The sequence below is a fragment of the Salvia splendens genome, chromosome 4 (genome assembly GCF_004379255.2).
Source record: "Salvia splendens isolate huo1 chromosome 4, SspV2, whole genome shotgun sequence".
In the NCBI taxonomy this organism is placed as follows: domain Eukaryota; kingdom Viridiplantae; phylum Streptophyta; class Magnoliopsida; order Lamiales; family Lamiaceae; genus Salvia; species Salvia splendens.
Window position 1 is genome coordinate 40,089,747 of NC_056035.1, and position 21,920 is coordinate 40,111,666.

The 21,920-nt window shown below is 33.0% G+C and overlaps 2 protein-coding genes across 2 annotated transcripts; both read right to left on the reverse strand.

Annotated features, from left to right (window-relative positions):
• Positions 1-3,046: 3,046 nt before the first annotated feature.
• LOC121801132 (cytokinin dehydrogenase 2-like) lies at positions 3,047-5,764 on the reverse strand. The gene is made up of 5 exons (XM_042200585.1): positions 5,221-5,764; positions 4,931-5,058; positions 4,079-4,330; positions 3,573-3,844; positions 3,047-3,412 (listed from the first exon to the last, which is right to left on the reverse strand). The coding sequence occupies exons 1-5, from the start codon at positions 5,762-5,764 to the stop codon at positions 3,124-3,126; spliced, it is 1,485 nt and encodes a 494-aa protein (XP_042056519.1). The 3' UTR covers positions 3,047-3,123.
• A 10,208-nt stretch (positions 5,765-15,972) lies between these two features.
• LOC121798787 (cytokinin dehydrogenase 3-like) lies at positions 15,973-18,555 on the reverse strand. The gene is made up of 5 exons (XM_042197975.1): positions 17,897-18,555; positions 17,321-17,448; positions 16,880-17,143; positions 16,515-16,771; positions 15,973-16,415 (listed from the first exon to the last, which is right to left on the reverse strand). The coding sequence occupies exons 1-5, from the start codon at positions 18,513-18,515 to the stop codon at positions 16,106-16,108; spliced, it is 1,578 nt and encodes a 525-aa protein (XP_042053909.1). The 5' UTR covers positions 18,516-18,555; the 3' UTR covers positions 15,973-16,105.
• Between the last annotated feature and the right edge of the window lie 3,365 nt (positions 18,556-21,920).

The following is a 21,920-nucleotide window of genomic DNA, read 5'->3' on the forward strand; positions in this document are numbered from 1 at the left end:
ACAAAAAAAAATGTACTTTCCTCAAGACTGTAAATGAACCATCTCATATTCGGCATACAATTTTATACAATTTGAATGAATAGTATGAGTGTAGTAATATTAAATAAAAGAAATAACAAAATAGGAGATGAGGATGGGATGAAATACAATAAGATATACAAATAAAGAAAAATATAAAACAGAATCCAAAAGAAGAAAAAAACAAATAATTTGAACGATAAAAGAGTTCATGATTTCGTTTAATTAACAAAACATAGTTATTCATAACTGCAAACAAAAAAAACTTACAAAAACAACAACAATTCAGTAATTCATAAATTTTTGAAAATTTTAAAATTTATAATTATTTATAAATAAAATCAAATGCAGAAAATATAGAAAAACTAATGAATCTCCATTCTAAATTTTAAATGCAAGGAGAAAAAGAAAAAATAACTCCTCTGCAGAGTAGTGCAAAGTCTCAAGAATAACACAAACGGAAGGAATGGCAGATTGAAGATAAGAATACTAAATTAATGGTGCATAGTGCTGAACACACATTCACAATAGAAAAGATAAAGACGAAATAGGAGATAGTGATCATGGAGAATATGAATTAGGGAAGAACTAAACTGAAATTTTTTCTGTGGATGATTACTATCTGATTCTGATTCTAAGAAGAGAAATGAAGTAACTAATTATGGAAATGGTAGGAGAGGGGTATTTATAGGGCTCCCTTCTTCAGCATGGATAACAAACAATGCATGTTCCCTATAAAAACATCATCATGAGTGATCTTTCAGATAATAATCAGAAATAAATAATAGACAAAATCAAATAATAAAAAAACACTGAAATATCTAATAGAACTGTTCTAACAATTAATAATATAGATATTTACAAACTAATATAAACATTAAGTAGTAAAATATGTCCAAATCGTATATATAATATATATGCACAAATATATGAGTTAATAACACTTGAATAGAAATCATATACTCCCTCTGTCCCCTAATAGGAGTCGCTCTTTAACTGGGCACAAGTTTTAAGAAATATAGAGAAAATTTGGTTGAAAAAGTTAGTGGAATGTGAGACTCATATTTTTATATTGGTTTTATAATAAAATGTGAGTGGAGTGAGTTAGTGGAATGTGGGGCCTACTACAATTATGGTAAAAATGAAGAGTGACTCTTAATGGGGGACGGCCCAAAATGGAAATTAGCGACTCTTATTCGGGAACGGATGGAGTATTAAAATAACAGGTCATAATTCAGCCCATTAAATATTATAAGTTTCCGTTAATATATCATAAATTAAGGCCCAATTCATTCTCTAATTTTTTATCCTACTATTGTGTTATTTATATAGAACTTAATAAGTCCTATATCAAATCTAAACCCTAACTAATAACAGCTACCTCTACTGCTCTTCAGTCTGCAGAGAAATGAGAGAAGAAGAAGATAAACAGGTGCCTCTCACTTCTCATGGCGCAATCATCATCCAAGAAGCATAAATGTCATAGCAGGCGTGGCCTCCCTAAAGCCTACTCTACTGCATAACAAAACAACAGATCTGCAGAAATAAATTTATCAAGGTACAAAATACACTATCTATGGTAAATGGATGGAGATTAATCAATTTATTTACTAAGATTTCTATCATATATATCCATATTTTCCAAAACTTAGTTAACAATTTTTTTTTCAAATAGTGAGAATCTGAAAATATAAAAAATAAGAAATTTAATAAAAAACTCCAAAATCTATTTTTTTTTTCAAATCAGTTTACTTAATGTGCATATCATTGCTCTAAATAATGACTAATGTACATCCAAAACAATAAAAAACTGTTCTTTAGAAGTTAATATTAGGGATCACTATATTGTCTACTGTCTGCAAATTTTTGTATCTGAATTTAGGGTGATAACAGCTTGACAATTTTTGAGATTTTTTTTCAGGGACAAATTGGAAAGGGAAGTAAAACAGCTTGACACTTTTTGAGATTTTTTTTCAGGGACAAATTGGAAAGGGAAGTAAATCTTGGATGAGAAACAATATTATTTCATAACTTCATTAAGGTAATTAATATTTTACATTTTCTATTGTCATTTAGAAAACGACATATTTTTTTATTCATAAAATTAAAAGGTTTTAAATATCCATTTAACTGGTTCCAATTTTCTTTTTCACAGACAAAAATTATTGGAAGCTGAAGAGTGAATCATCAGGTGTTGAAGAATGGAAAAAGTAGATTATTATAATAGAATAGTGATATTTTATATCAAGTCTAGGGAAGCCTAACAGGAATAGGCCGCAATCCTACAGAGGATTATCGATCCATACAAAACTAACCATATATAAGATTCAGTAAATTGACTTTTACAATAAGTTAATAAAAATTAAGCCAAGATGCAGGCAAAATTTTATGATGTTTCCCGCCCAAATATGGGTCCAGTGACAGTTCTATAAATTTTCTAAACAAGTCTCCCTTTATATTAGTATAGATATAGATTAACCCTTTTTTTGTTTTCTTTTAATCCGTTTTTCCTGTACCGAGTGCTGTGAGTTACGATGTTTTAACTTTTTTTACCGTTCTATTTGTTGAATTTTGGGTGAAATCGGTGATGATATGGCAATCAAAATTTTCGACGTGGGCAAAACATCCAATGAACATGCGACAACGTTGGTGATGCTAAGAAGACGTGTGTTTTATTGTATGTCAATAGACTCAATACAGTAGAGAACAATTGAGATTTATAAATCTAACGACGTTACTCAAATTTTATGATTTAAATGATTATTTGCTTTTTACTATCGAAGACTACATGGGTGTCCCGTCTCTGCCTCATCTGGCCATCTTTGTTTTTTATTGAGTCCATACACATAATAATAATAATAATAATAATAATAATAATAATAATAATAATAATAATAATATAAAACTTAAAATTTGAATATTTAATATTATTATTTTATTTCAGCGTCAACGTATTTAAATTTCTGGTGGCGCCACCATTCTAAGAGGTTGCTTTAGCAACAATCAATTATTTCTATCTTTTCGGGAATATCTAAACGATCATATATACATCTCTCGGACAAAAGATAGAGAGATGTATACAACTCTGAAAGGAAAAAAAATTGATCAATTGAAAATCCTTTGGCCAGGAGACAGTATGTTGTTGGGATCAAACATGGCTTTCCTCTTCTCAACTGTTTCCCATTTGGTCCCAAAATGGTCCATCCATTCTTTCTTGGACTTTATATTAGGAAGATATTGCTTCACCTTTAGCCCTTTGCTTTTGCAAAACCCCAATATCTCATTGTTGAACTCATCAATGGATTTATACCCATCTTGCGGCGCTGTGTGTAAAGCCGCCAGAGTGTAGAATACTTCCTCATCTGGCACCACCGCCGTCATTCTGTCGTCCCATCTGCACGCCAATTAATCATACAAAAATTATGATGAGTGTAGTCAAGTCTATTAATGATTTTTACAGGCAACCCTAATTCCGGCTCTAATAATGATTTTGCGAAAATCGACCAAAACGGGTAATCCTCCCATCAGTGGTACACACACATGTATCGGCTTACTTGTTTCTATTGAACGGGTAGAAGATGAAGATGCCGAACGTCTCATTGAGCTTCGGGTCGTTGAGCTTGGGGAGCATGCCGGCTAATACTCCAGCGTTGAATTCGACTACCGAAGATTTGGGTATAAAGAGATTGAGCCATGGGTGAGATGGCAGTGGTGGTGTCCCATTGTCTAAGTCCCCTAATCTATTAATGAACTCAACAAATGAAGCATCTGTTGTTGCGTTGTAACCACTCATATACTTCAACTCCTTCAATAATGTGTCAAATTCCTAAGCAACATCAACTTTAAAATTAGTATACATATTTAACCTAATAATATATAGTACTATGCACTTCCAACCTCCACCATAAACTATCTCATTTTGCTAGAAATACTATATGTTACAATAAAATGTCTTATTTCAATTTCTATGTTTAGTAAAATGAGACACGATTTACACTATTTTTTCCCACTCGGTTTTCTTACATCTAATGAATATGGATGGTGGGAGTACAATATATACCTGATCAATGGTTGCAGCAGTGTCATTATCGTAATACTTGACGAGTTCAATGGAGTAAAGGACCCCTTGCTTCTTTAGCAAAGCAGCCACCTCGGCTTTGCGGGAAGGAGAGGACGATGTCCAATCACTTGCCGCATTCTCATTTGTCACGATAAATCCTTCCACGTAGTTTGATGCGTTGTTTGAAATCAGATGTTCTTGATCTCTTGTAAATGTTGTGAAATCGCTATAAAGCAACTTCGCCCATTTCACCTATGCATCACAAATCAAATTCAAAGATTAGACACACACATAAAAAAACAATTATGTATAAAACTTTTTAACCAAATAAATACTCCCCTCCTCCCATTGACTTTTTACTCCAACTAATATATTTCCTAAAATGGAAACATAAGTTTCTTCGTTTAATTTACAACTCTAAGTGTCCCTTAAAAAATTGGTTAATGTAAGTAATTGTGTAGGCTTGATTGAGGACAACCTCGGATTAAAATGAGGGCCGGCCACATAAATTTGGAATTTTGTGATTGGCTAGATTGTATGTCTAAGTCAACCAATCATCATGGGCTGGCCCAAATATTATTAAATATTTTGTCTATTGTAGTAGTACGTGACGAAAAATTAGTACAGTACTCACTAATATAAAAACTGTCGAAATACGAGATTTTTATACGAAGACATTTCATAGTCAATTTTTCCTGGTGTTTTAAGAGTAGACTATCTTCTTTTATTTTTAAATAGACTAGTTTTGAACGACTCTAATATCTTTGTATAAGCCTAATGGTGGTTAGAAACTAAAACACATTTGAAAATTTATTGTGAGAAACGTAATTAAATAAGTAGAGAAAGACTTACTCTTGTTGGAGCTTTGTCCAAGATAATTCTTGCTCGAGTAATAATACCAAACTGTCCAAGACCACCTAACACTCCAAAAAATAATTCCGGATTTCTTGTCCTTGAGCATGTCATGAATTCTCCTTTCCCTAACCATATATATCAATGCAAATTTCGTCACATATAACTCACCGGTAAACCCCTCATCATTTTATATCAAAGTCAATTAAATGAATCACCAAAATACCCACTTTATATCAGATTCTTATTCTACAATAAAATAGAAGAAAAAAGAGTGTGATAGGAGTCACCGGTGACAACATCAAGCTCAACAACATTACTAATCTGCGGCCCATGCATAAACGCCTGGCCGCTTATCCCCGCGTTCGAAAGCGTCCCCCCCACGCTCAAGTACACGTAATCTGTCCACGACACGGGCGCCACGCCTTGCGCCACCGCCTCCCTCAACACATCCACCCACAGCTGCTCCCCGCCAACATCCGCATACATCCCCTCCACATCAATCCTAATCCTCCCCTTTTTCTCCCTCCCCAGCGCCGCCATGTCCACCACCACCCCGCCCCGCGCCATCGCCTGCCCCCCCACCGAGTGCCCCCGCCCCCTCGCCGCCACCGTGAAGGCCTCCCCCGACGCCCTGATCAGCTCCACCACGTCCCTCTCCGACGACGGGTACGCCACCCCGGCCGGGATCTCGTGGACGATGTTTCCGTAGTCGGTTGCGCCTTTCCAGAGGGAGGCGGCGTCGCTTCTTATCTCCGGCTTGTACGCGGCGGAGGTGATGGTTGTGAATGTGATGGAAATTAGAAGAATTGAAAGTATTGAAGGATGATGCATTTTATTTTTTTTTAAATTATATTTGTTGGGTTGGGTTGGTTTTGTTTTTATTTATAGAGGTGTGGAAATGGGGTGTTTGGGTAAGTTGTTTGACTTTATTTTTTTAATAATAGAATAATCCGGCTCATTAATTGCATATGCCTTCTATGATCGATGACCTTATTTATTTATTGCAATTTACTATCTATATATGAGTTGAGTGAATATGTAAATTAACTTATGGAGAGTACAAAGGAAGTATTGAAATAATTCTTGAGTATGACGATATATCAGTTTTAGGCATCATACTCGAAAATTGGATTAATCTTATCTACATAAATATGAAGAATGTGACGTATTTAATTGATGGTTGTATATTGGAAGTTTTTTTTTTAAAATTGAAGTTGGTGTGAGACCACTTTTGTCTGAGATTGATGGATACTAATATCAGAATGTGTATTGTCTTCTCTTTTTATATGTTGTTTGCAAAGTTTTGACTTTGAACATTTATTTTGTATAAAAAAATGGTATTTCAGGTAAATATAATTTTGCTGACTATTAAAAGATTAAACTAGTACTCCATTATAATTCAGTGGGAATCTACTCATAGAGTAATGTATACTCCCACTTAAACATAGTATATATCTCTTACCAATTACTGATGATTTTATTTTCGAAGTAAATTTGGAAACATTCATTAGAATATATGTCATTAATTTGAAAGAATAAATATCGATAAATTATTTAATTAATCAAATCTATATCGATATGAGTTTTAATGGTAGGATCAAAGTTTTCTTTCATCGCATGGTTGTTACATATTAATATATGCATATTATTATACACTATGATTTATAGTGTTTTTTTTTATCACGTTGACGAAATTAAATCGATTTTATTAATATAAATGATGTGAAATGGCAAGAGTTGTGAGTTGTGATGCTTAAGACCTTTTCAACAAGATCATAGTGAGATTCTTATAAAGAAAAAATCCATATGATTAATTTTGTTTAATAGTCAAGTAAGAGGTATATTACATAAGCATGCAAAAACTTCTTCTAAGGGCATCCGCAGTGGTCGGATGTCCCGGCGGAATTCCCCACGGAATTCCCAAAAACACCTCCTGCCACGTCATAAGGACTTTCCACTGCACTGCCACATCATACGGACTTCCCACTGCACAGTGGCGGAATTCCCCTGCGGAATTCCCGACGGAATTCCCACATTAAAAAAAATCACAAATTCACAAATTAAACAATTTCCGGAAGTAAACAATTTACGTAATTAAAATTTCGACGAAAATAAGGAAAAAATTCCATTAAAATAAGAAAAGTACATTTCACCAAAAAAATACATTTCAATAATTAAAAACTACATCAACGACGACCCCTACGCTGCCACACTTCTTCAGTAATATCGTTCTGGAGTTGAACGTTGGCTTGTTTTTGGCGGAATTACAAAAAAAAGAGAAAAAATGAAATAAAGTGGAATTCCGCGCGGAATTCCACGGGAGTCGACGCAATGGCGGACGTCCCCGCGGAATTTCACGCAGAATTCCGCTTAACGCCGCAGACCTGCGACGTCCTCAACCCAATTCCGTATCCGTGGCGGACACGATGGCGGACGTCCGCGACGGAATTCCGGGACGTCCGTGGGAATTCCGCTCGGAAGTCCGCCATTGCGGATGCTCTAATGGTATGACCTTCTCCAAAAAATATCGTAGTGAGATTCTTATGCGGTTATGCCCAAAAACTGAAATTATGAATTTTGTTTCATAGTCAACTTAGGTACATTACATAAGCATGCTTCATCAATTAAAAAAATAATGAGGTGAATTTGAAGATAAGATGTGAATGTATATGTGATACATGCACCTAAATTATCAATTTATTTAAAATACGTTGATATAATCTTTTGTTTTATCACCATCATCGACTAATAGCATAGCTGCATAAATTTTTGGGTTTGTCGATCTAGCAGCACACAACACAATTAAACAATCACCAATCCGTAAAGGGATCTGACAATCATAAATAGCAAGAAATAGAAAATACAAATAATAGCTAAATCAAAGTCCTAAACTATGAGATGTCGACAGTTGTCGAGGCGTAAGGAACGTCAAACATAAAAAATTAGGACTTAGTGGTAGCCATGGTTAATTTATTATGTTGGATCTTCATATGAAGTTGTAGTAAACAATAACGGATGTATCTTAATCAATCCGATCTCCGATCTAATATTATACTACAATTAGTTGATTTTTACAGTTTTCATTTTTCAAAATAGCTCACAAGTTGATCACATCGTAACGGCATCAAACTCGGTCATAATTAACATTGTTTTCAATTAAAGAGAACAACTAATAACGTGCTTTTAACTATTAAATATAGGGATATTGACACCTAATACCATAGAACTTTCAAAAAGTTGAGTTTTTCCCACGAACTTTAAAATTGGCAAATAATATCACGAACTTTACCTCGAGTTTGTTATTTCCCACCAATGAAAAAAAGAAGGCTATATTAATAGATTGAAGAATAATTTTGAAGGGTGTGCTTCAAGAAAATCTATCTTCAATGATTGAAAAACTTGAAACTCTCGAAGTTGTTGTAGAGAAATGACAGAAAAAAATCCGTATCATAATATTATTTGCTGTGACTTTTTTATTGGTGGGAAATAACAAGCTCGAGACAAAGTTCGTGATATTATTTGCCAATTTTAAAGTTTGTGGGAAAAACTCAACCTTTTGATAGTTCCATGATATTATGTGCCAATATCCCTTAAATATATAAAAAAATTTAAGTATAATAAGCATCGTAAATTAATCTATTTTAGATGCCGATGTAGTCATGAATTGAATAACTATCGACTCGTTGTGGACTTTGACTGTCTCGTAGATTTGAATGCAAATCTGCAGGGTACCTTTGTCCGACCGGATAACTGACGATAAAGCATGACTTAATTCGTTGGAGATATTCAGTTCACCATATAATCAAGGGAAAAATGAAAATTTGCTATTAGTTATTTTATGAAAAAAACGTTGACATGGGAAATTGGGAGTTAATAATATCCTTTTCATTATTTATGAATCTGATACTTATTTTTTAATTTTTATTTAATATCTAGCTATTGGATATTCCAACTAGATATCTTTATTAAATAAATATGCTATGAATTTAAAAATAAGAATTTTATTAAATTTGTTAGGAAAACACATAATTTTAATTCGATAAAAAAAAATTTGATATGTTAGTTTGGCGATACGTCAATTGGTGATAAATAATTAGAATAAAGATTCAAGATTATTTGGCTTAAATAACTGATTAGTTACCATTAAGCGAGTATCCGTGAAAATGTTTATAAACACAAACCTTTAACTTCTTGTGCCTAAAAACGGTTATGATTTTCCTCCTTAATTGCAGTAATTCATTTTATTTATTGAAATCCACTACAAAATATATAATTCCTACAAAATATATACGGGTTGGTTTTTATTTAGTAAGTAGTAGTCTATTAAATTGATTGATTTTTAATTCAATTTCAGTATTTATAATTATGAATTGATGGATCAGTAAATTTTAATCACAAAATTAAACTCTAGTTATGAATTATAAAGGGAGCATTAAGGTCCTAATGCCCTCTAAGTCTTAAACACAACATTAATTTAATCTATTGGATCTATTAATCTAATGGTCATGATTTAAGGATGTGATGGTACATTATGAGTGCGTTTTCGTACATTCAGGGTATTCTCGGTATGTTTTTTTATATTTTAAATAAACTACATAAAGGAGGAAAATTACAAATAAACTCCTATAGAAATGAGGAAATAACAACTGATGTCAAGAGGGCTCGAACTCGGCACCTTATACAATAATGTCTAAACTCCTTGCCGCTAGGACAAAAGCTCTGGACGGGTATTCTCGGTATGTTGAAAATTCATACGATGCTACATTATCCTGGATATATCGTACATTATCATGGGTATATCGTACATTACTTTCCGTCTCATGAACTTGTGAATTTGTGGATGCTATATAGTATAGCTTCCATCTTGAAAATTCATACAATCCTACATTATCATGGGTATATCATACATTATCATTGGTATATCGTACATTATCATGGGTATTCTCAGTATGTTGAATGAGTGACGAAAGTTATATCCATTTCCCAAGGGTTTAGCAATCCATGAGGCTAGGGTGTAGTACCGACTCAGTAATACAACGCTCACTAGGGTAATCTAGTGGATACTATACCCTAGCCCTATGGATAAGTTAACCCTAGGGGACTGGATCTAACATCCTTCGGTTAGTGAACGTTATGTTAATATGATGGTACTACACCCTAGCCCCATGGACTACTAAACCCTTGTTAATGATGTTAACTTTCGGCCTTAAGAGAATTCATACGATGCTACATTATCCTGGGTATATCGTACATTATCATGGGTATATCGTACATTATTTCCCGTCTTATGAATTTGTGAATTTGTGGATGCTATATAGTATAGCTTCCATCCACAATTTCATACGATGCTACATTATCATGGGTATATCATACATTATTATGAGTATATCGTACATTATCATGGGTATATCGTACATTATTTTCCGTCTCATAAATTTGTGAATTTGTGGATGCTATATAGTATAGCTTCCATCCACAAATTCATACGACGCTACATTATCATGGGTATATCGTACATTATTCTAAGTTTGTGTACGATTTTATCCTTTAATGTATGAAAATGGTATAATAATGTTCGTCGTTAGTTTTAATCATAGCCATCATACTAATAGATCCAAGGGTGGAGATTTTTTCTATTTTACAAATATTTAGTGTAATGATATGAATATATCTCTGAATTATAAACCATAATTAGTCGTAAAAATTATGTCAACAATGATTCCTTGTGGATCGTAGATTAGATTTTATTGGGCTTCATCTATGTCAGCCCAATACTGGCCCACGTAACGTAAGTAGTAAAATAAATTTAGGATTCTTGTTACTCTCATACTGAATCTCAAATTTAATAAGAAGTTATCATATTTTGAAAATAAAATCATGGTAAAAGAAATATAAATATATTAATTGGCCGAGTTTAGAATCTCTTAATATGATAAAAAAAAACTCCTATTTCAATGATATTATAAAGAAATGATATTCATCACTGAAAATATTTGACTTTTGATGGGGGACTAAACACCGCGCTTTGTATACTTGTACTTACGAAATGCTCAGACTAAAAATATAATAATGCAAAAATAGCAGTAAAAATAATAAAAATTAAATTCTCTATCCAAATCATTAAAGAATGAAGATAGCGAATGAAGACGAGAAAACATTAAGTTGATACATTTCAAAATAATGTAAAATTTCATGAATTTAAAAGTAAATACTTATTATTTTAATTCGATATTTAACCTAATTGAAAACTTCTGTCCCCACCAACACATTTCTATTATGTCACAACTTCATTTGTATAGCTGTAATTAATTGTTCACGGGGTACACATTTAATTTAAAAATTATAAGAATATCAATATTTAAGAAGCACTCATATTTTGACACGTTACAAGAGCATATCTTATTTGTACCATCAAAATAGATATGAAATTATAAAAAGACAATAATAATAATTCCCAATGAGAATGATCCCTTGAATCTTTGCAACTTCTTTGGAGATTTTGGTGGTGTAGTCATATTCAATCCATTGCTATATATTGTCATTTTCATGAGACACCATTGGTGCATGGAACACCATTGGTTCATTTAAACTTCCTTTTACTATTATAATTAATTAATCAAGGAACAAATTGTAAGAAAAATTTATGTATGAAATTAGTCAAATTCTGATTTGTATTATATATTGTTGATGTTTTTCCACCAAACGACATCATTTTCTTTGTATATAGATAACATCGTTTAACTTGTCGAGAATGACCTCCACGCATGATTTATCAGCTTCCATGTCATATACAATTTCACCAAAAAAATTCGCTGCAGGATAATTGAGAACAAATCCACTTCATGAATATTCAAACTAATTTTAAAGTTGAGGGATGAACCTGAATTTGCCAAACTCGACTTTTTTTCCCAATAATTTACCCATGAGTCAAATAGATTAATTTTCCATCAGTAAATAATACTTCATCCCCAGTCAATGAAAGTCTTACTTTTCAGCAACTCGAATATTTAAAAATATGAGTGAAATCATATTTCCGATCAATGGTGAATCTAGATCGGATTAGAGCTCAACGGACTCCACTGCGGGTGCATAAATTTTTTGTTTGGTAAGAAATAATATATAGAAATAGTAAAAGAAAGATAAAAAATAGTAATCAAAATTAATATTACGAATAAAATCACATTCAAGTCTCTTCTCCCCCAAGTCGTCATTTTAATCGATTTTTTACAGATAAAAACAAGTGAAAAGAACAACATTATGTGGGCTTATAACGGGAGAAAAACTCCATTAAACTCCATCAAATTCGAATATGTCAAGTTTAGTATACTATTTCAACCCCGGTAACTTCCTCACTGCAAATCCAAGGAAGATTGGATTAAACATTTTTGCTTCATTAAGGACTTAGGAAAGCTATGTTCAACACCATATTTATCATTTTACATCAAACAGGAGTGATCAGGACTGAATTATGGTTATCAAACCAAGAGGTAAATGACTAACTATAATGGTTGGTTCTAAGTAATTTTTGCCATAAAATTGAGACGATTTTTTCAAGAGAGGCGACAAAACTTAATAAGTATAATCATTACACCTATATAAAGGTGAAAGAATAATCATGTACCTAATCACTTATCACGTGTTGATAAAAATTCATCAACAGATCCAAGAAATTATTATGTTTGCAAAATTCGGTGTTTTAGTTTGGAAACGCACGCACGCCTGCAAAACATATTAATCATTCTGTTAGAAATTTTTTCTTCCTTGCACGAATGTCTACAAATGTCTTTCACTTTATAAAATGAATAAATAAATATATATTCATAGAGAAAAGAAAAAAAAAATGCTAAATATATATTCATAGAGAAAAGAAAAAAAAAACTAGTATAACAAGAAAGTTTCAAAACAAACTAATTTTGAAGGTCATACCAAAAATGAAAAACTAAAACTATTTTTCGTGAACCAGCACTCTATTGAACTGATACAATTAATTCAAATCCTATATATATTGGTGGTCAGTCATTATTCAATTCAAGTCCAGATATATTGTTGATCCGGTTAATCTTAGTCCACAGTAAGTGACATGCTCTGATACAGTGACGTGAGATCCTAGTATAGTTATTTTTTGTTTCATTTACCAACACCCTTTTGTTACAAGGTGTATCCACTATTGGTTCATCGTCCACTGCAAACATCGACCGTCGCACATCCTTGGTCTTCTGGTGCTAGCGAAGATCTTCTTCATTGTGTCTAACCTCACCGGTGTAATATTTGAAAATGTGTATGCATGTGAAAGGGAACATGCTGACAAAGGAATATAGAATAAGTGGGGTGTATTGTATATGTAGGTATGTATGTATAACTCAATCTAAAAAAATACACTCAACAAGTTGCATGCACTTTTCGGGCATAGATACGATATGCATATGTAAAGACAGAATATTGAGCACTCATCATTTCCAAACTAAAATGTCTTCCAACTTAGATTCTTTTTGGTGTTGCAATCTATTTCTTCCTTTTCCCTTTTCACCAACAGATCGCAACCAAACAAAAGTGATCAGCAATAATATTAGTTCATAATCTCAATAAGAGAATATTGAATGTTCTTCAATAAGAGAATAAAGGATAAAATTATGAGATCAAATGAAAATATTAAATAAAACACATTCGAATATGGTAGTTAATCTCAAAACAAATGTGTTGAAAACTTCTCCATTTGGATCCCGCTTTTCGGGTCATATTCGATAACGGAAAACACAATGCAACTTAATTAGTTGGTAATACGTTTCTTCTCCAACTAATAGAGCAATAGTTCAAGTTGCTGACCTCGCTTTTACTCAAAATAATAAGTTAGGGGTTTTCGGTCGGATTTTATATACTAAATTATTGTTTAGCAATATTTAGACTAGTGCCGAATTACATTAACAATTCATAACCTTTTACAAAATATTAAGTTGGTTGAAAATAAAAAAAATTGGATATACTGCTATAATTTTAGAGGCAATTAATCACTAAGATTGGACTTTGAAAAAAATTATCAAGTGATTTATGAAATATATTTTTAATTTTCAATGCGAAATATGTGGTGGCTCTGTCACTATTTATGTCCAATTACGTTATAGGCCCAAGTTTACCCACGTATTCCAATTTAACCAAAGCAATTCCAAATCAACTAAAATCTTGGAACTGATTAATAAAAGTGGAACACCATCACTTAAAGTTAGGTTGGATCTCCAAATTAATGTCTAAAGATAAAAATTAATTTGTACTATAATTAGTGTTCCCTTTAATCCATAGCCATGATTAGGTTATCTCTCGACCGACAAACATCGTATCTCCCCTACTAATCTACATAGTATATTGTAGGAGTATCTTTTTAGCTGTCACAAATCACAATAGTGTAATCTATTAAAAGTGAAAATGCCTTTCCAATATTAATATATATTATTACACTTTTGAGTGAAAATAAAATAAACAAGAAGGAAACTACGGCTTGTCTCACTTTGGCCGTGTGAACAATATATCGAGGCATCATTACAGAGGGGTGGGGATTCGGTCGGTTCGGTTCCGACCGAACCGATTAGTCGGTTAACCGAATCCCATTTTTTCCAAAATCTAGAACCGGAACTGCACCCTTTGTCGGTTTGGTTCCTAGAGGAACCGATCGGTTAGGTCTTTGGTTCCACCGAAGGAACCGAACTCAAGTGCAATACAAATACATTCAGTAAAAAAAAAAAAAACACGTATAAATCCCTCACACTAATTACCTCCTTCACTAATCTATCTCACCAAGAATAATTCCTAACCTGTGCAACATAAGTTAAATAATTTAAATATAACATATACATGTCTGCATATTGCGAAGTATTAGACATGTAGTAAATTTCGGAGAGCAGCATGCATGAAGAGAAAAGAAGAGCATACCTTCAATCCGAGCAACAGCGTGGAGAGGAGAGAAGAGCAGCAACGGCGTGGAGGTGCAGCAGTTGCAGAGAACGTGAGCAGCAGCAGCGTGGTGTGCTAGAATATTATGAGCTGCTGTTAATTAGGTTTTTAACCTTTTTACAATTCTAATTTTTACTTTTTTAAAACCAAAATAATAAAACTAAAATAAATATTAAAAAATAACGGTTATTCGGTTCTAACCTTTCGGTTCTCGGTTAGAACCGAGAACCGAGATTAACTTAAACTTAATAACCGGCACCTAACCTTAACCTTAACCGAGAACCGTTTCCCCAAGGCTATCATTACTCGATCCTTATATTTCTATACTGCAAAAATTGTGAATCATTGTGATTTGTGATTGCCTTTATATATCTGTAAAATATATTGTATTTTATTTGGGCCTAAGCTCCGAAACAAAAAGGGATATTGATAGTATTTTAAATTATGAAATTTGATTTTGGCCTGTTCAATAAATTAAAGTTTAAAAATAAATACTAAGTATTAAATTACAAAATTCAATTGCTACGTACATCCCTGTGCATAATGATAATTTTTTCGTGACAATGTTGTCGTTTTATGAAGATAAGAATCGAAGAAAGAAAAGAAAAGGAAAAATATTTAATTAATTATTTTGATGATATACCGTTATTTTGAGCATGCCAAAAGATGTTTTGTGTACAACTTAGATACTTGCCAAAATTTAAAACATCTTGGTTTAATATTCCATGTTCAAACCGACTAAAATTTATCAAATATGGTGATTAAAATGAGTATTATTCTGAAAAAAATGTAACTTCCCCTTTTACTTTAGTAGAAAATTCATCAAACTAAGTCTAGGTGTGGCTTTTAAGTTCATAGGGTTCATTATCACTTGGATTTAAAGGGATTCGTTTTATATAAGGCCAATTATACTACTACTTGATTTCTTTAGTAGTAGTAGTAGTTTACAGCCATAGGAAATTAAACATAACTTAATTAGTGTTATGAAATTGATTTAAATTTCATAGTTTTAAGGATAAATATTGATTTAAATTTAATAGTTTTAAGGATAAATATTGACTATAGTTTATTATAGTAGGATAAACAAAATTTCATTTTTATAATAAATTACATAAAATAACGAAAATGACACGGTGGAACACAAATTGCATAAAACTTAGGTACTATGTACTATGCCCTCAATAAATAGTTAAAGGACCTAATTATTATTTATTCAAATTCTCTACAAACTCATATATCTGAGTAAGCCACCTGATTAAAAATATTTTGGCCCCTAGACAAAATCATTCTTGGATCGAACTTCATCTTTCTCTCTTCAAAAGTTTTCCATTTCTGACCAAAATGCTTCATCCAATCTCTTCTTGATTTATAATGTGGAAGATACTGCTTGATTTCAATCCCTGCTTCTTCACAAAATTTAATTATTTCATTATTTTGATCTTCAAAATACCCCAACTCGTGCGGCTCGCACGTGTGGAGCAGCCCTAGAGTGTAGAAGATGTTTTCATCTGGTGTGACAGCAGACATTCTATCATCCCATCTGCAAAATTAGGATTAAAGTGAGCATAAATTAATACTAGGATAAAAATAATTAAAGTGTGACAATTTTATTAGAAAAATAATTAAATTAAAATTGTACTTATTTCTGTTAAAAGGGTAGAAAAGGATGGGTCCGGTGGTTTGGTTATGTCTCCCAATTATGTTCATCAGTACACCGGTGTTAAATTCATCCACTTTGGATCTCGGGACGAAGAGATTAAGCCACGGGTGCGCCAGTGGTTCCGCCTCGGGTTTGTCTAAGTTCCCCACTCTTGCTAGGAAATCCATAATTGGTACATCTCTCTTGAAAATGAATCCTTCTACAAAGTTCAAGTTTTCTATGATCATCTCAATTTCCTGTAAAATATTTGATGATGTTACTAAAAATAGTACTATAGGACATTTGCATGCAAATAACATGCACGTGGTGTGTATATTTAGAAAACAAAACTCGTGGGGTCGGACCTGATCAATGGTGTTGGTGGTGAGATCGTCGTAGTATTTGACAAGTTCGATGGAGTAGAGGAGGCCTTGATTGTTTTTCAAGAGAGTGCCAATTTTGGATTGATGGGAAGATGAGTAGAAAGAAGAAGATCTCCAGTTGTTTGGAGGGCTTTTGTCTGTGAGAAGGGAGCCCTCCACATAGTTTGCTCCTTTGATTGAGATGAGGTGTTCTTGATCTCTTGTGAATTTTGAGAAATCATTGTATATCATCCTCACCCATTTTGCCTAAATTCAAATACAAATGATTAGAAACATGAAAACTTATCCCAAAAAAATAGTCTATTAAGTAAAAAGTTCATTTTGTTTATAGATCCCACATTTGTTGCCTTACACAACCGATGCAGCACAAGTTTCGTTTTACTAAAGTCGTAACAATTTGTATGTGCCCGTGTGTTTTCTTACTCTTGTAGGAGCTTTCTCCAGGACGATTCTTGCGCGGACTATGATGCCGAATTGGCCGAGTCCGCCCAGAACTGCGAAAAACAACTCTGAATTCATCTCGTGAGAACACGTTATCAACTCTCCTTTCCCTGATAAAAATAACATAAGAACCATTATTAATTCTCTTTATGAAAAAAAAACGACACTCACATATGCCAAAACCAAAAAAGCAAAATTTGCACCACAATAATTGAATTTTATTCCCTATGTTTTGTAAAGATAAAAAAGAAGATAGGTAGCACGTGGGAGGTGACAAATTTGATCTCAAGAAATTACCTAGAACCTCAACATATATCACCACTAACAACCACCACTCATTTCATTTCCCAATAATACCCCAAAATCTAAAAGCAAAATTCATCTAGTTTTGTGTAGGTCCATTTTAAAATGCCCATATCTTGATCCCCTTCTGTCCCTTGATTCCTAGTATTCTCAAAGATTTTCCCTCTCGCCAAACCAACTAGTTTCATGTCACACACCCCACCCCAATCCCCCAACCCAAAAAAAACAAAAAAAAACCCAATGCAATAACAATACCTGTAACAACATCCATTTCAAGAACATTGCTAATCTGAGGTCCATGGAGGAAAGACTGCCCACTCACGCCGCCGTTCGACAGCGTCCCGCCCACCGTTAAATACAAATAATCCGTCCACGACACCGGCGCGAGGCCCTGCTCCTCCGTGCAACGTCGGAGCACGTCCATCCACACCTCCCCACCCCCAACATCCGCATAGTGAAACCCTAAAACCGGGTCCCGCGAAACCCTCACCCCATCCCCGCCCTTAGCCAGGGCGGAGATGTCCACGACCACGCCACCAGTGGCCATTGCCTGGCCCCTGAGAGAGTGGCCGTGGCCTCGGACCGAGATGGGGAAGGGGGAGGATAAATTGTTCGAGATTTGGACTAGGTCGATGAGGTCGTCAATGGATGATGGACGAAGAACGGAGAGGGGAGGGTCGTGGACGAGGTTGCCGTAGTCGAGGGAGGCGGTTTTGAGGGAGGAGAGGTCGTTGTGGAGGCGAGTAGCGATGGGGGAAGATTGAATGTGGATTGGGATTGAGGGTGGCCATGGATTGAGCTCACAAGAAATGGAGATGAGGAGATAAGTTAGGATTGTGAAGAGTGGGATGGAAATGAGGGTGTTGTTTGTCATTTTCTTGGAGAAAGGGTTTTGGGGTTTGATAAAGGTTGATTTGGTGATGGGTGAAGAATGTGATGAGAGGGTGTTATTTAATTTATAGAGTGTCACTTTTGTATTTGGAATTTTTTATTGGGATGATGATGATGTAGTATGTTTTAATTTTATGTAATGAGAGAATAATGCACTGGTGGACGTTAGAAATGAACACTATTAATAAAGAATTTAATGAATATTTTCTTAGATACTCTTTCTCTGCCTTGAAAAATAGATTACATTTATCAATTGGAGATGTCCTTGAATATAGACCTAGGAATTTGTTTTTCTCTAATAACGTGAGTGACATTCTTTACTAACAATGTTTTAATCATTTTTTCTTTCTATTTCTCATACTTTACCTTCAAATATTGTCTATTTTTTAGGGACGAAGGGAGTATGGATTTTTATGTGGAATTTTGTAGTATAAAGTATTACAATTGAGAAAAAAAAATTTAATAAAGAGATAAAGATGTTAATTGTTTTACTAAAAAGTGAATATCTGGATTAGAACAAATTTTTTTAAAAAAAGATGGACAGTTCAAAAAGAATTGTTTTACTAAAAAGTGAATATTTGGATTAGAACAAATTTAAAAAAAAGATGGACAATTTAAAGAGATTTTTTTCTTAGATACAAATATATAATTCTAAAAAACAATCTTTAAATCTATTAGTTGGGTAATATTTGACTCGTGGAGTCTTCTTCTACACACTATTTCAGCAATCTCAGTATTTGTTCGTCCTCCAACTTTTTGCATTTCAATCTGTATAGAGGATCAGATTAATATCTAAATACTATTCATTCTGTGTCCCATTATAGATAGTATCATTCTTGAATAGTAACAAGATTTTAAGAGTATTATTTTGTATGTTAAGGATGAGAGAAAATAGTGGTATATTTTATTATTAAATTAATATGAGAGAGCTTTTTTTAGAAAATAAAATATAATATTTTTTATGGGATAAACTAAAAAGGAAAGTGTGACATTTATTATATATGGGACCAAGGGAATACAAATTATGGTGATTTAAAATAAAAAAGAAAATTTTCGATGATTTGAAATACTATAAAAAAGTTGATGGAGGCTTAAGCATCTCTTTTTCTTTTTTTTTTACTGTCTTAGCCTTTGCCTATATTTATTCACATTTGATTTCTTAAGTAATTTTTTTCCTTAGACTTTACTGCTTACTTTAAACATATTCTCTTTGTGTATAGCCTAAATTAATTATTTTGCTTATATTCTCCTTTCAACGTTAGCTCTGGAATTTTATAAACGCACGTGATACTTGTGCGCGCACTACGTAGTGATTCTCTTATTAATTTAGAATATATAAAAATGCGACTTTAGGCATAGTATTAATTAATACATGCTACTACTTAAGATGATTTAGTAATTAGAAACCAGTTTTATTTATCTAACCTAGAATATTTTTGCATCGAAAAATTGTGACGATATATATTTATTTACTTTTTACGAATAATTTAATAACAGAACAATTATACGTCCATGTCCTATTTTTGCTAGTACAAAAAAAACTGATCATTCTTCAAGTTCCTTACCCTACCCACGTGGGCGTATTAATTAAATTTTCATATCTACAATGTCAAATTTAGATGGGGTCGGGAGCTCGTAGATCCCATTGTAGTCCTATGAGAGCAGAAAAACTCTACTAAATTCAGTCTTTGGAGTTGTTGTCGATACAATAACGTCATCCATTATCTGTGATGGCACCATACAACTTTTGCATTTCGATGTGCACGATGACCTTTTTCACTGTCTGACTCCACGAGTTCTATTTCTTGGGTCTATTGTGTATATGCATGAACAATAATGTTGCTATGGTAGTATATTAGAGTTCATTTAAAATACAAATTCTAGCTAGAGTATACATACAAGTTATACAAAATCCAAGATTGATAAATTACAAATTATTGAGCCAACAATGGAAAAGTACATTGTCCCAAGAACTTGATCTATATAGGTTCTTGTCTGTGTGTTGCTAGTTTTACCACTTTAAAAGAAAGTGAAAAGTAAACAATATTCCAAAACCACCCATAGAATTAATCTATCTAGTGGGCCTAAATTGCGAATATGAAGTTAAAAGATTTGAGTCATGAGATGTTATGGGAATTGACGTGACACATTTTTGTAGTTAAGGGATTCTTTTGTTCTACATGAGTATCAATTTTCGAATCAAAGTTTTACTATTTTTTTCAATTGTGTACCAATTTTCAAATTGTTGGAAGTGATCTAATTGATAAATTGATAGTATTATTTTCAAAGGGTAGTAATAAAATGCAAACTCATATATTGTACAAACTCCAAACTATGATCTGGACCGTTAAAAATTATCAATAGATGACAAAATAGTAGCAACAGACAATGTCAACACAATATCAACCATTGACACTGTGTTGACACTTCTGTTGCTTATATTTTGTCATCTGTTGATATTTTCTAACGGTCTAAATCATAGTTTGGAGTTTGTACAATATTTAGAGTTTGCATTTAATCACATTCCTATTTTCAAATTTAGACCACTCTCACATTTTAGGTAATGGATTGTCACGTTTGCACTTGGCAATTGTAGAGATAACCATATGCTCAGAATATAAATTTAGTGGTGCGGACACATTTATCACGTGGAGCGTCTCTTGTCTAGTAGTATATCACAAGAAATTTTTGTTTCTCCTCTTTTATTTTTCTCGTTCAATGCGTAATTAACCAATAAGAATTGGGTAATCTAATTTTATGAAAAAAAAATAATCCTAACAATAAAATTGGCCTAAAAATTATATAAAATGAAACTTAATGGCTTAATGGTAACCAACATGTATAGATTTAGTAAATGGGTGACGACTGCACTTTATGGGTTAGGAATCGCATGAATATGCGGGAAAGGATGAGGAAGCATCTTCTTCATCACCCCAAAGAATTTCTTTTTCCCTGTAAAATCAACTTTATAGCTTTTCAAGATAACAATCAAATCCCAAAAATTGATAATGGAATGGAACTTAGTTGGTATATAAGCAAATCCAAAATCAAATTTTTAGTTGCAAATCTTGTTCCAACAAAATCAATTCTAGCTCTCTAATTTCCTCTAGGGACTATTGTTTAAGAGATAATTAGTATGATTTCCTATCAATTAATCATGTTCTAGAAGCTTTATACGAATTAATTTTATACATGAAAAATGTCACAATCTCTTCACTTATTTGCAGATTTACCACCTTTTATAACTTTTTCAATGTGTTAAAATGTGGTGTTATGATTGAAAATAACGCGCTGCAATTTTCTTACAATTAACCGAAAATATATTTATGTGCAATAAATTTACTTGTAAAGCAATGTGGTTGCCCAGAAAAGGGTATTTTTGTAAATT